Here is a 13,059-nt window from a genome sequence, read left to right as displayed (position 1 = left end):
TTCCTACTCCAGCAGACTGCCTTTTTCTGCTTTCCTCTCTCTCTAGTATTCGGGAGATTTCCTTCAATGTTTCTTTACCACTATCTACTTTCTGGGCTGGTGTATAAAGGGTACTCCTGTGCACCAGCCTTTTGAACATCTAGTTCAGAAGGCTTGGAGCAGCGACCGCGACTCACGGCCACGCCCCCATGTGACGTCACTGCCACACACCCTCTATTGATGTCTATGGGAGGGGGCGTGACAACCACCACGCCGCCTCCCATAGACATCAATGGAGGGGGCGTGGTTGTGACATCACAACTGCTACTCCAAGCCTTCTGAACCAGAGGTTCAGAAGGATTGGGCACAGGAGTACCCCTTTAACCCCCTCTCCCTCCCTGCAGTTATCTCTAACACTGAGGGCATAAAGTCTGTCAGACCGATTATCTTTATCTCTTATCAGATAAATGGTAGGACATTTTTAATGAAGACTATTTAGACATTCACTTAATTTTGCATTCAGGAAACATGGCATGAATGAAGCCCAATATGCAGTGAACCCTGCTTCCACATGCTAACTAGACTGTTTTCATTTTAGGACTCTGAGACAACTGCATTATGCCCACTTGGTGAGCTGGGTGCCCATACTGCTAGTGACCAGCTTTTATGGCTGTTGGATATGATCACTAAGCTCGAAAGTGCTTGAATAAATAACCTAAAATCTTAATCCTTCAGCAGAGTTTACGTCAATACATAGAAATTTAATAAAAGGATATGGCTGACGCTGGATGGCTAAGTGCATGACATGCTGATGGTATAAGAGCAAATACAGCATATCTGCAGCGTCTACCACCTTCTTAGACATTCACTAACATTTCAGTTTAATCGCCTTTTTGCATTGTTCATAAAATCTAAAAAAAAATGCAATTTTTCATAAAATGTGCACATATAAGGAAGAACAAAAATTATCTAATTCTTCCAGCTAAAGAGACAAGTATTTAAAGTGAATCTGTCAGTTCCAGATCATGCTCACAGCTGAAGTGTCAAAGGGACTCTGTGGGCCTCAGCATGTATGCCTCCTCCCTCCCCCACTACTCCCGTGCACATCTTTCAGTTAAGGTAAGGGAGGGTGCGGGAGGAAGGAGGCATGCAGTTGCTTTGACATTTTAGCTCTAAGCATCATCCACAGCTTAAAGATTCCCCTTGAGGGAACTTTTGTAAAGTTCTTTACTATCAGTTACTAATTGATTATTTGTGTCTATTCAAAAGGTACCTGTCTCTTTAAAAATCAAAAGTTTTGCTGAGACAACCTATGATCACTAGTAGTAAAGTAAATGTGCAGCAGCATGCAAAAAGGTTCTGGGCCTGTTTGGTTCTACTGGCTCACTTCCTACTCTAGAGTGGCACAAGCAGTGCACAGATAGTCAGAGGAATTTAAATGAGCCATCTGACAGAATGTACACAGAATGGCACTGAGCAGGTTGCATTGTATTGTAATATGTGCAAGCTGCAGAAGCCCAATTGTAGAGCCTGCAAGTTTAAAGGTGCATGCAATGCAATAAAAAAATTCTAAAGTGCCCATGTCCTTCAAATCCCAAACAAAAATGCACTCTTAAGTGGTTAATGGATGTTGATGGCAGACATTTGCAAGCATATACACATTATACAGTTGTATTTGTCTGCAGCATATGTATATGATCCCTGTTGAACAAAGTTCCCATACTTGTAAGTAGGAGATGGTAGACTGTAAAACATGCATTTGAGTGAGACCAGATGATGCTTTTACTATGCACATTACACAGGTTAAAGGGGGCGGGACCCCCACAATCATAAATCTTATCCCCTATCCTTTGGATAGGGGATAAGATGTATTAGGGCTGGAGTACCCCTTTAAGGCTTATCATAGGTGAAAATAGTCTGCACATCATTCAGATGAACGGCCTTGTTGAATATTCTCATTGATAACATGTAGAATATAGTAGAGATTTAGTAATATGTGTGCATATAGAATGACATACAGTACTGCGCTGTACAAATGAGCACTATATAATGTTTATGGGACTAAGTGTACATGGTCTAATCACCTTTAATGGTAGGCTTCCTTCTTCATCTGAGCTCTTAAATTCAACACAAACCATGATGTTCCTCGCCTACAAAAACAGCAAGATAAGACATTTAGACCACAATCTGGATCGGATGTGTTATAAACAAACATATCTTCAGTCACTGAGACAACTGAAGCAAATCCCATGACTGGTTTACTTTCCTTTCTTACAGAGACACAATATAATTATTGGCATCTGAAATAAAGGGAGTAGTCATGAACTCCAATAAACTAAGTAACTCTTTGTATGTCTCCATGCTATAATGCTGGATTATTATATGTACCGGTAGTGGATTATGGACACTTAATTTATAAGGATATGGCTCCTTGAGAGCTCGGATTATAAGGTTTTATGCTTTTAGGTGAATGGGACGTGAATGCTATTGCATGTGGATGAAGTCACCTCATAATGAGCCCTAACGACTAAACTGTGAGTTCTTATGCATATATATGCATATATAAAGACTTATATATGACAGGATTGGGAATCGATTTAAGCCTTACACTGGCTATTATTTTCTTCAGGTCATATAACAGTACTGTGTGTGTGGAGCCGTTTGCCACCAAAACCAGCCCAAAGAAGATCGGGGGGCGGTGCTAGAAATGTGAATTGCCCCAAACATCCTTCAGTTCCAGCCACCAGTAAGATTGAGAAGTGTGGAGTGGTTGAGAGTAAAGACAAGTATGGGTAGAGATCTGTTAGTTGGCAGGTCAGGCGGGAAAAGGGGGGTGGGACCCAGTGTGAGGTGTTTTTTTTAAATTTTTTATATATATTCTGAATGTCTATTAAGGTATTATTATGGAATGTGAGAGGGATTGTCGGAAGAGGCTGGCAATTTTTGTCCACATTCAGAGATTCTTGCCCGCTGTAATCCGTTTGGTTGAATCACACGTTACCAAGGAAAACGCCCAGAAGCTAGAGAGAAAATGGGCAAAATTAACTTTACATTCTGTTTTATCCAGCTTCATGAATGGTGTTTCAATGTACATACATAATAATATTAATTTGCAAGTCTTGGGAAAATGGGTAGATAATGAAGGGAGATTTATTTTCTCACATGTTAAAACTTAGGGTCAGGAATTGATTAGAGCCTTTTTCTATATTCCCCCTCCCTTCTCTCCGGACCCCATATTGGCTTTGGTTAAAGGGGTATTCCAGGCCAAAACTTTTTTTTTTATATATCAACTGGCTCCGGAAAGTTAAACAGATTTGTAAATTACTTCTATTAAAAAATCTTCATCCTTCCAATAGTTATTAGCTTCTGAAGTTTTCTGTCTAACTTCTCAATGATGATGTCACATCCCGGGAGCTGTGCCTGATGGGAGAATATCCCCACATAGGAACTGCACAGCTCCCGGGACGTGAGTCATCAGAGAGCAGTTAGACAGAAAACAACAACTCAACTTCAGAAGCTAATAACTATTGGAAGGATTAAGATTTTTTAATAGAAGTAATTTACAAACCTGTTTAACTTTCCGGAGCCAGTTGATATAGAAAAAAATGTTTTGGCCTGGAATACCCCTTTAATTCTTTGAAAGGAAAAAAAGGTCTTCTTCTGTTTGCCTGGAGTGATTATAATAACATTATGAATTCGGTGAGAGTCAAATGTGTTTAGCTAAATTAATATCTGACCTAGGGTGAATAGATACATGGAGACAGCTAAACACCACAAAAGAAGCCTTTTCATGTTTTTCAAGCTCCTATCAATCGGCATTGCGTATAGATTTATTGTTTTGTAATATCTATGGCTACCACCTAGTTAAAAAAAAAATATGAAATACCATCCTAAAGCCATTTCAGACCATGCTTTGATTGTGACTGATCTGGATTTAAATTGTGAAATTATTGGTAGAGCTAAGAATTTTCCTTTCAACTCACATTGGTTGAACATTTTGAGGAATAAGGAGGGGATTGAGACTCAAATGAGGGAATTCTGGGAACAAATCTTCTCCCTCTGCTCAAATGCTATGGGACTCACTGAAAGCCTTTCTACGGGGTCTCCTCTTCAGGGAAATAGTCTGTACGAAGAGGGAATTCCCGGAGAGGGAGTGTGTGGTAGAGGCAGAGACGGTGAAATGGGAAGCAGAATTTGCCAGGTGTCCATCCCAAGAAAACTTTGAACGAATGAGGCAAGGTCAGGATCAACTGTCAAAATTTATGATGGAAAAGATACAACATAAAGTTATTTTTTCAGGGCAAAAGCATTTTAGAGAGGGAAGTAGAGCCGGGATGTTTTTGGCTAATCTGTTGAATGCACAAAAGGGTAGTAATGGGATCGGAAACATAATTATGCCAGATGGTAGGAGCACATCACATAGTTTAGAGATTCAGCAGTGTTTCCATGACTTTTTTGCAGCCCTCTATGAGTCTGAAGTAAATCTCTCTGAATATATTCCTTTTTGGGGAAAGGTGAGTTCCCAAAACTAACTGATTCCCAAAGAAATCATTTAGACAGACCCATATCTTTGGAAGAAGTAAAGTTGGCATTGGCTTCTTATTCTGGTTCATCTTCCCCGGGCCCAGACGGTATCCCACTGGAAGTATATAGAGAGTGGGGAGAGTTTCTTTTGCCTAACATGTTACTGACTCTTAATGAATCCTTTGAGAAGGGGGCTCTCCCCCCCTCAATGATGGAGGCAGAAATAACGCTAATACCAAAAAAAGATAAGTAAAATTTTACTCCGGCTGCATTTAGACCGATATCTTTGCTAAATGTGGATGTCAAGTTGCTATCAAAAATTCTAGCTGCTAGAATGGTTAAAGTAATTCCTTATTTGATCCACCATCACCAATCGGCTTTTATTCCCGGTAGATGGATACAAGATAATCTGTCCAGGGTAATGGCCACGCTCCAAATGGAAAGCCATCCTCTCCACTCCATCCTGTCCTAAGATGCCAAAAAAGCATTTGACAGAGTGGAGTGGGAGTTTCTTTGGAAGGTTCCGGACCAGTTTAATTTTGGCACAAAATTGATAAATTGGATTAAGCTTTTGTACAATAATTCAACGGCCAGTTTAATAATTAATGGCAGATTAACTGCCCCCTTCCTGTTGTCTCGGGGAACACAACAGGGATGCCCCCTCTTCCCACTTCTATTTATCTTATATATGGAACCCTTGACAATTGCAATTAGGAATTCTAGTGAGATTACAGGGGTTTGGAGTTTGGGGTAGTAACAACAAAATTTGCCTATATGCTGATGAACTCCTTTTGTTCCTAGACCAACCAGAAATAATGGTCCCAAAAGGTTATGTTTTCAATTAACGTGTATTAAGAGATATCTGGGATAAGGATTAACTGGTCCAAGTCCTTTCAGCTCGCACTTGTTGAGAGAACAAAGCTGGAAGTCGAGGGAGTGACTATATTGGGACAAGATGAGTATTTAAAATATTTGGGCATTGAAAATGGACAAAAAAAAAAACCTAAACGGACCATTCTAATAACGGATGCAAACTGATGCAAAGGGATGCCATTTGGTGGAATCCATTTGCATCAGTTTTTCATCCGTTAGTATCAGCCGCCTGCAGACTCCCGCAGCCGGGACTACTACTACTCCCATAATGGAACAGACACCTTTACATGATTGGAGTAGTAGTTCTCTGGCTGCAGGAGTCTGCAGGCAGCTGGGGAGGCTACCTTAGTGTTTGTACTACTACCCCCCATCATGGAACAGAGTCTGTTCCATGTTGGGGGTAGTAGTATAGGGGCTGAGGGATTGATCGCACCAGGTCTCATTTCTTTTTTGTTGGACAAAAATGTAATAATTTTTAAGAAACATTAACACCTTATGGTGTGCCTTATGCAGAACATAAAGAAACTGAGTTTGACACATGACACCATAGAGGGAATACCTCCTGTGTTCTCTGAGGCTCTGCGCTCGTAGCTAGCATAGAATTCTGTGTGTAATACAGATATTACATTGCATATTGCATCAAGATTAGCGTATGAAACTTAATTGATGACTTATTCCCATGACAAGCCATCAATAACTAATCTGCGGGGAGCTGATATCTGGCACCTTTGAATCAGCTGTTTAGGTGCCTACAGAGCCTATATGTACAATACCAAAAGCCTAGACTCTATACATTATGTAAGGGCTGCGCTGGGTCCCTTCAGCTCAGCTCAGATTGAAAAGGACCTGAGGCCAACCCCCCAAAAATGAGATTGCATTACTATTAGATAGCTAAGGGTGTCCTGATCCCACACCTATTTTTCCCCTAATACTCCCTTTTGTTCCAGAGATAAATAAGGATTCTAAGTTTGCCTGACAATTCAGGTAATCAGTCAGAGGGTGTGAATTTAATTTTAATAGGGTCACGCCCTCTGACTTTAATCAGGCGATGGGTGGAATTATACTGTCAGGGGGTGGGTTTTAGGTATACACATCCCCAGGGGACAAGTCCTGGGAAAACAAAGCATGGAAACTCACCCAAGATTCCCACTCAGGGGCTTGTCCTGCAGGACTCCTGCTTATGGGAACAGTGTCCCTGCTGTGGAAAATGAGCAGGAACTCAGTTCCCATGCGTTCCTGCAAGACTTGAGCCTTGCCCACCCCTCAATGTACAACATTTACACCCCCTGACTATATAATCCCACCCATTGCCTGATATTTCCTCTTATTCTTAAAATTAAGTTCATGCCCCCCTTACTGATTCACTGTATCATCATACAAACTATGAATCCTAATATCTCAGGAACAAGAACTCTAAATTCTGCAGGTTATGCAGAATCAATACAACATAAGAAATAAAATGTACTTACAAGGTTCCTTAACAATGTATACAGATGACATTACATTATAAACTGTAAACGATTGTTCAAAGGTGGATTTACAGTACCTATTCATGACACACAGAAGAAAAGTAATATTAGACTTTATCTTACTTTATCTTCAGTCCAAGTATTCCCATCTTACCTTGTTGAAGCATTTCTGGCTGTCATATTTAAGGTGTTTGGGGTACAGGTATATTTGGTTCTTATAAGTCCTATAAGGCTGAGAATATTTGGTTGTTGCCTGTACAATTTCCTCCACTTCCACAGTGGGTAGATATTTCTCTATTTCACCAAAGGGTTTGATTGGTATTAGAGATGAGGTAAGGCAGTCTGCACAACACAAACCAGAAAAATAACCATCCGAAAAATGTGTTACAACCTGTGACATGCATATTAATACAAGACAACGTAGGGGGCAAAAAACAAGACCTAGAGTACTGTTTAATAGGATCCCTCCACGGGTGGACCTACTAGCCTCTGCAGAACTAACATTAGGGATTAAAGTAAGTGGTGGTAATTTTTTTTTAAAGTAAGTGGTGGTAATTTTTTGCTTTGTGAAACTGTAGGGCCATCACTGTGACTCTCAGGTGACAGAAGTGTGCCCTGTATATTACAATGGACACATTAATGTTATTTTATTCTAACAATGTATCTAGGCATGTTTTAAAGGGGTACTCCCGAGGAAAACTTTTTTTTTTTTTTTTTTTTAAATCAACTGGTGCCAGAAAGTTACACAGATTTGTAAATCACTTCTATTAAAAAATCTTAATCCTTCCAGTACTTTTTAGGGTACTGTATACTAAAGAGAAATCCAAAAAAGAAATGCATTTCCTGTGATATCCTGACCAAAGTCCATTTTAGGGACTGTCCAGAGCAGCATATGTTTGCTATGGGGATTTTCTTCTTCTCTGGACAGTTCCTAAAATGGACAGAGAGGTCAGCAGAGAGCACTGTGGTCAGGACATCACAGGAAATGCATTTCTTTTTTGGATTTCTCTTTAGTATACAGCCCCTAAAAAGTACTGGAAGGATTAAGATTTTTTAATAGAAGTGATTTACAAATCTGTTTAACTTTCTGGCACCAGTTGATTTGAAAAAAGTTTTCCACGGGAGTACCGCTTTAAAGCCCTCAACTCTTTTTGCTGTGACCAGTTCCTGAGTATACCCCTGAGGAAGTCACAGGGTGACGGAACGCGTGGGGCTCTGGCATCCCGTCTGGTACTAGTATAGGGATTTTCTGCCTGTAGTTTGTTGTGGCTCATGCCTTGTATATCATTGTCAATCTCTTTTTTTATATATAATGAGCATTGTGCTTAAGGAGGGTCACTGGTCATTTATTTAGTGATTGCTTCATGCTAATTTGTTTCCACAGTCACTGTGGTGGCTTAGATTGTGTTTTTCAATTACTGACTAGCAGCACCCATAGGATTCTTATGAATAGGTTGAGCCCTCCTCTATACATCTTTTTCACAGTTCCTGAGGAAGACTGTTCCATAAGTGCACAGTTCTTATGGTAAAGAAGGATTGCCATATTGTCAGAGATTAAAACTTTTTTTCTCTAGATGAAGGAAAAAGTGCCCCTTTTTCTTTTGAGGGTGTTTTACCCAGAACAGTTTTTTTTCCATATTTTTCGGATGTTTTTTTTTTTATATTTAAATGGCTACTTCAGTCAAATGTTATATTTATTCATCATGCCCGGGCTGCCTTAAAAGATAAGCTAAAGTTAATGGTGGCAGCCCAGGCAAATAAGGTAAATAAAAAATTTGGCTGGAGTATCCTTTAAATAAATTGACCATATTCTTCCTTAAACTTCTTTTCAAAAGACTAAACAAATGTAATTCTTTAAATCTTTCTTCATAACTAAGATCTGAAACCATAGAAACATTTGTGGCATAGACAGCAAAAATCTACAGAGGGTATGTCTCAGATTTCTGCTGTGGATTCTGTGAACATGCCGTAAGAAACTGCTGTGTTTGTCTGAAGTTAAAGGGATCCTGTAAACTTAGTAATGCTGCCCTTAATGAGCATGATGGCATAAGTTAGCTACAGACACTGGTCCCAGCGTCTCTTCTTCGGATACATAGCATAGTTTAGGAGAACTTACATGCTGATGTACACAGCGTGCATCCCGCACTGAAAGTCCCAGATCTTCATGACTGGGCAGGTTGCTCCCTATTACTGTACATAGGGTTGGCAGGACCATGGGCCCAGTGGGACTTCAATCTTGCAGCTCTAGGTGCACTTTTAATTCTCCTAAACTACTCTATGTATCGAAATAAGTGACATAATTAAAGATTCACAAAAAAATTTAAAACAAACAAAAGATTGGAAAATGATACGTAAAGAAGGAAATAATAAATTGGAGCATATGAACCCCAACCAAGAGAGTAGAAGATAAATATAGGCAAATAATCGGTCACTGTATGTGTTTCCCTGATACATCAAATTGTTTAGTATTCCAGGTTACAATACATATAATATAACAGAAATATCCTACTTGACTGGTCCATGGGTACAGCCTCTACTGATATATCCAGGCTTCCAGGGATGATTTGTATCTTGCTAATCTTCTCTGCCCTGTTTTTAAAGAGAACATAACATGAACATACAAGCAAATACAGCCACTAATGGATGTATATATATGTATAAATCTCTCTCTCTCTCTCTCTCTCTCTCTCTCTCTCTCTCTCTCTCTATATATATATATATATATATATATTTAAAATAGCTCACCACATCAGCTTCACAGGTAGTGTGTCCTGCAAAACAGCTCAGACTCCATTTAAGAAGTCTCACAACTGATTGGGATTTACGCCAAGCCAGAACTCTCTCCAGAAGGAAAGAGGACCCATCTGCAGACAGCTGTTTCGGGGTGTTTGCCCCTCGTCAGTACAGAGCAGGGTGATCTGGCTTGGCTGTGGTGAGAGGCCTTTGGCTTTAAACGGGGTCAGTACTTTCCTCGGGGAGAGGACACCTCTTCAGGTGTAACGGAGATTCAAATTAGGCCATTTAGCACTCCGCGGGCTTCTTAAATGGAGCCTGAGCTGTTTTGCAGGACACACTACCTGTGAAGGTGGTGTGGTGAGCTAATTTAAATATTTTTTTACCCAGAAGCCCGCGGAGTGCTAAATGGCCTAATTTGAATCTCTGTTACACCTGAAGAGGTGTCCTCTCCCGGAGGAAAGTACTGACCCCGTATATATATATATATATATATATATATATATATATCTGTATAGTGTATAAGATATTTTTAACATTATTATTAGCACAGAAGCATTGATTTCACATTGATTACATTTTTTTTTATATGTTGTACATCTTGTTAAAACATTAACCTTTGTAATATACTTCATTAAAAAAAATGTTATCTCCTTTTTATAGAAATCATGGCTTATAAAAAAAAGACCACTAGGGGTCCCATACCATCCATAACATAATGGGTGCTGCATCATCTTTGTCCCCAGAGGAGGGGATTACAGAGCAGCCTGCAGTGACCCAGCACAGCGCAGCAGAGTCAGTGAGGAAGTGAATGCTTGGTGAGTGAGGGCGGGCTCAGTGCTTGTCTCAGACACACGCCTCTTCCTGAGCAGTGGATGTCAGAATGAGTGAGCAGCAGAACAGAGGGATTTGTGAGCCAAATACAGAAACCAGACACATAAAAAAGGAGATGTAAAGTTACTGCATGACCTAGTGAGCAACATATATAGGCATTACTATACATTATTATCATACATAAATTTTGCAGCTATGTATTGCATGAAAATGGCTGTGTGAGGCCACCTTATTTCACGATATTACGTGTGCTGCGGTGATATCCTATTGCTATACGGAATGTAAACCTACAAGGACCTCCTCTATGTATGGCCCCTACTATATACAGATACAACTCATCTAAACATAGAATATATTATGAATGTATTATGCATATAAAGCTATTTCCTCTACAGTGATGTTCTGTATTAGTGTTCCCAACCAGTGTGCCTCCAGCTGTTGCAAAACTACTACTCCCAGCATGCTCGGACAGCCTTTGGCTGTCCGAGCATGCTGGAAGTTGTAGTTTTGCAACAGCTGGAAGAACGTTGGTTGAGCAATACTGTTCTATATGTAACGATTGACATAAGCCACAACTACACGACAGAATGTAAGGTATGATGGTTTAATCTGTCATTCTGTTCCGTGGATTTTGTATTACTATAGATATGTATATAAGCATCATATAATGATGAGCTCATTCAGGCCGTCAACAGATGCAGATGACCAGTAATATGTCCTTTTATTTCAGATTTACTGGAACATCCTGAGCCTCCTATAGCCGATCTATAAGACTTGCTGACAATATTTACTTGGAAAGTAGAGGTTGTATTTAACAGGAACTGTCACATTAATAATGAAGTCCTGTCTATCAGCAGCATGTTATAGAGGAGACGAACAGATTTATATAGAGATTGTGGGAAAAGACCTTGGAAAACGTATTATTTATTCATTTAAATCTCTGCTCATTCTGGGCTAAGGAGTCAAGTGGGTGGTCATTTGTAGGACTGCCCATACGACTACATAGCCCAAAATGAGCAGAGGTTTACATGAATAAGTTATCCTGGAACTTTTCCAACAAATATATATATATATATATATATATATATATATATATATATATATAGAAACAATGGAGCAGCTCAACCAAATTATGCAGAGCAGTGGGTGCCAGCAGAAAAAACACCCCAGGTGAAGGGATGTACAAAAATCCACACCAAAATAGAAATGCTGCGGCACTCCAAAAAGTATAGTGAAAAAAGAGTTTATTGACCTGACATCAGAAGCGACGTTTCAGCTGCCCGATTGCTGCCCGGAGCTTGAGAAAGTCAAGGTCAGGTCAATAAACTCTTTCTTCACTATACTTTTTGGAGTGCCGCAGCATTTCTATTTTGGTGTATATATATATATATATATATATATATATATATATATATATATATATATATTTAAATCTACTCAGCTCTCTCTACCCTATAACATGATGCCTGAAGACTGGACAGTATTTTAGCACTTTACAATTCTTCTATCACAAAAAGTAGCTCAGGTATTTGCGCCTTATAAAACATGATGCAATACATTTTAAGTCTTGTCCAGGACAGTTTTCCTGTTATTCATGTTGTAGCCATAAATTAGATCATTTGGATCAAAAGTAAAAAAAATAGCTTATTTTTTCCTGTTTCCTGTGTATAGGATCCTCTCCTGTAAATGGGGTACTGCGGGAAACTGAACTTATCAGACACATACAGTACAGACCAAAAGTTTGGACACACCTTCTCATTCACAGTTTTCTTTATTTTCATGACTATGAAAATTGTAGATTCACACTGAAGGCATCAAAACTATGAATTAACACATGTGGAATTATAGACATAACAAAAAAGTGTGAAAATATGTCATTCTAGGTTCTAGCCACCTTTTGCTTTAATTACTGTTTTGCACACTCTTGGCATTCTCCTGATGAGCTTCAAGAGGTAGTCACCTGAAATGGTCTTCCAACAGTCTTGAAGGAGTTCCCAGAGATGCTTAGCACTTGTTGGCCCTTTTTGCCTTCACTCTGCGGTCCAGCACACCCCAAACCATCTCGATTGTGTTCAGGTCCGGTGACTGTGAAGGCCAGGTCATCTGGGGCAGCACCCCATCACTCTCCTTCTTTGTGAAATAGCCCTTACACAGCCTGGAGGTGTGTTTGGGGTCATTGTCCTGTTGAAAAATAATTGATGGTCCAACTAAACACAAACCGGATGGAATAGCATGCCGCTGCAAGATGTTGTGGTAGCCTTGCTGGTTCAGTATGCCTTCAATTTTGAATAAATCCCCAACAGTGTCACCAGCAAAGCACCCCCACACCATCACACCTCCTCCTCCACACCAGCACACCTGTGAAGTGAAAACCATTTCAGGTGACTACCTCTTGAAGCTCATCAAGAGAATGCCAAGAGTGTGCAAAGCAGTAATCAAAGCAAAAGGTGGCTACTTTGAAGAACCTAGAATATGACACATTTTCAGTTGTTTCACACTTTTTTGTTATGTATATAATTCCACATGTGTGAATTCATAGTTTTAATGCCTTCAATGTGAATCTACAATTTTCATAGTCATGAAAATAAAGAAAACTCTGAATGAGAAGGTGTGTCCAAACTTTTGGTCTGTACTGTAACTCCTATCC

General features: G+C 39.7%; 1 protein-coding gene and 1 long non-coding RNA gene across 8 annotated transcripts in view; one reads left to right on the top strand and one right to left on the bottom strand.

Moving 5' to 3' along the window:
• The window catches only part of DOCK10 (dedicator of cytokinesis 10), a 431,686-nt gene that overhangs the window by 128,596 nt on the left and 290,031 nt on the right, over positions 1-13,059 (bottom strand). For all 6 annotated transcript variants that reach the window (XM_056564788.1, XM_056564791.1, XM_056564789.1 and 3 more), the window contains exons 16-18: positions 9,355-9,434; positions 7,000-7,187; positions 2,064-2,129 (exon numbers count right to left, since the gene is read on the bottom strand). In XM_056564788.1, the coding sequence (XP_056420763.1) occupies positions 2,064-2,129; positions 7,000-7,187; positions 9,355-9,434 (334 nt within the window). The remainder of the gene's footprint in view (positions 1-2,063; positions 2,130-6,999; positions 7,188-9,354; positions 9,435-13,059) is intronic.
• LOC130361589 (uncharacterized) lies at positions 2,139-11,349 on the top strand. 2 transcript variants are annotated; one of them, XR_008891074.1, is made up of 4 exons: positions 2,139-2,513; positions 2,609-2,725; positions 10,242-10,396; positions 11,143-11,349. It is a non-coding gene; the product is annotated as an uncharacterized LOC130361589 (long non-coding RNA). The 2 variants fall into 2 exon arrangements; XR_008891073.1 differs by lacking the exon at positions 2,139-2,513 and having other exon boundaries at positions 2,547-2,725.

The sequence above is a fragment of the Hyla sarda genome, chromosome 3, assembly GCF_029499605.1.
Source record: "Hyla sarda isolate aHylSar1 chromosome 3, aHylSar1.hap1, whole genome shotgun sequence".
Taxonomy (NCBI): domain Eukaryota; kingdom Metazoa; phylum Chordata; class Amphibia; order Anura; family Hylidae; genus Hyla; species Hyla sarda.
This window is presented reverse-complemented; position numbering and strand designations above follow the sequence as displayed.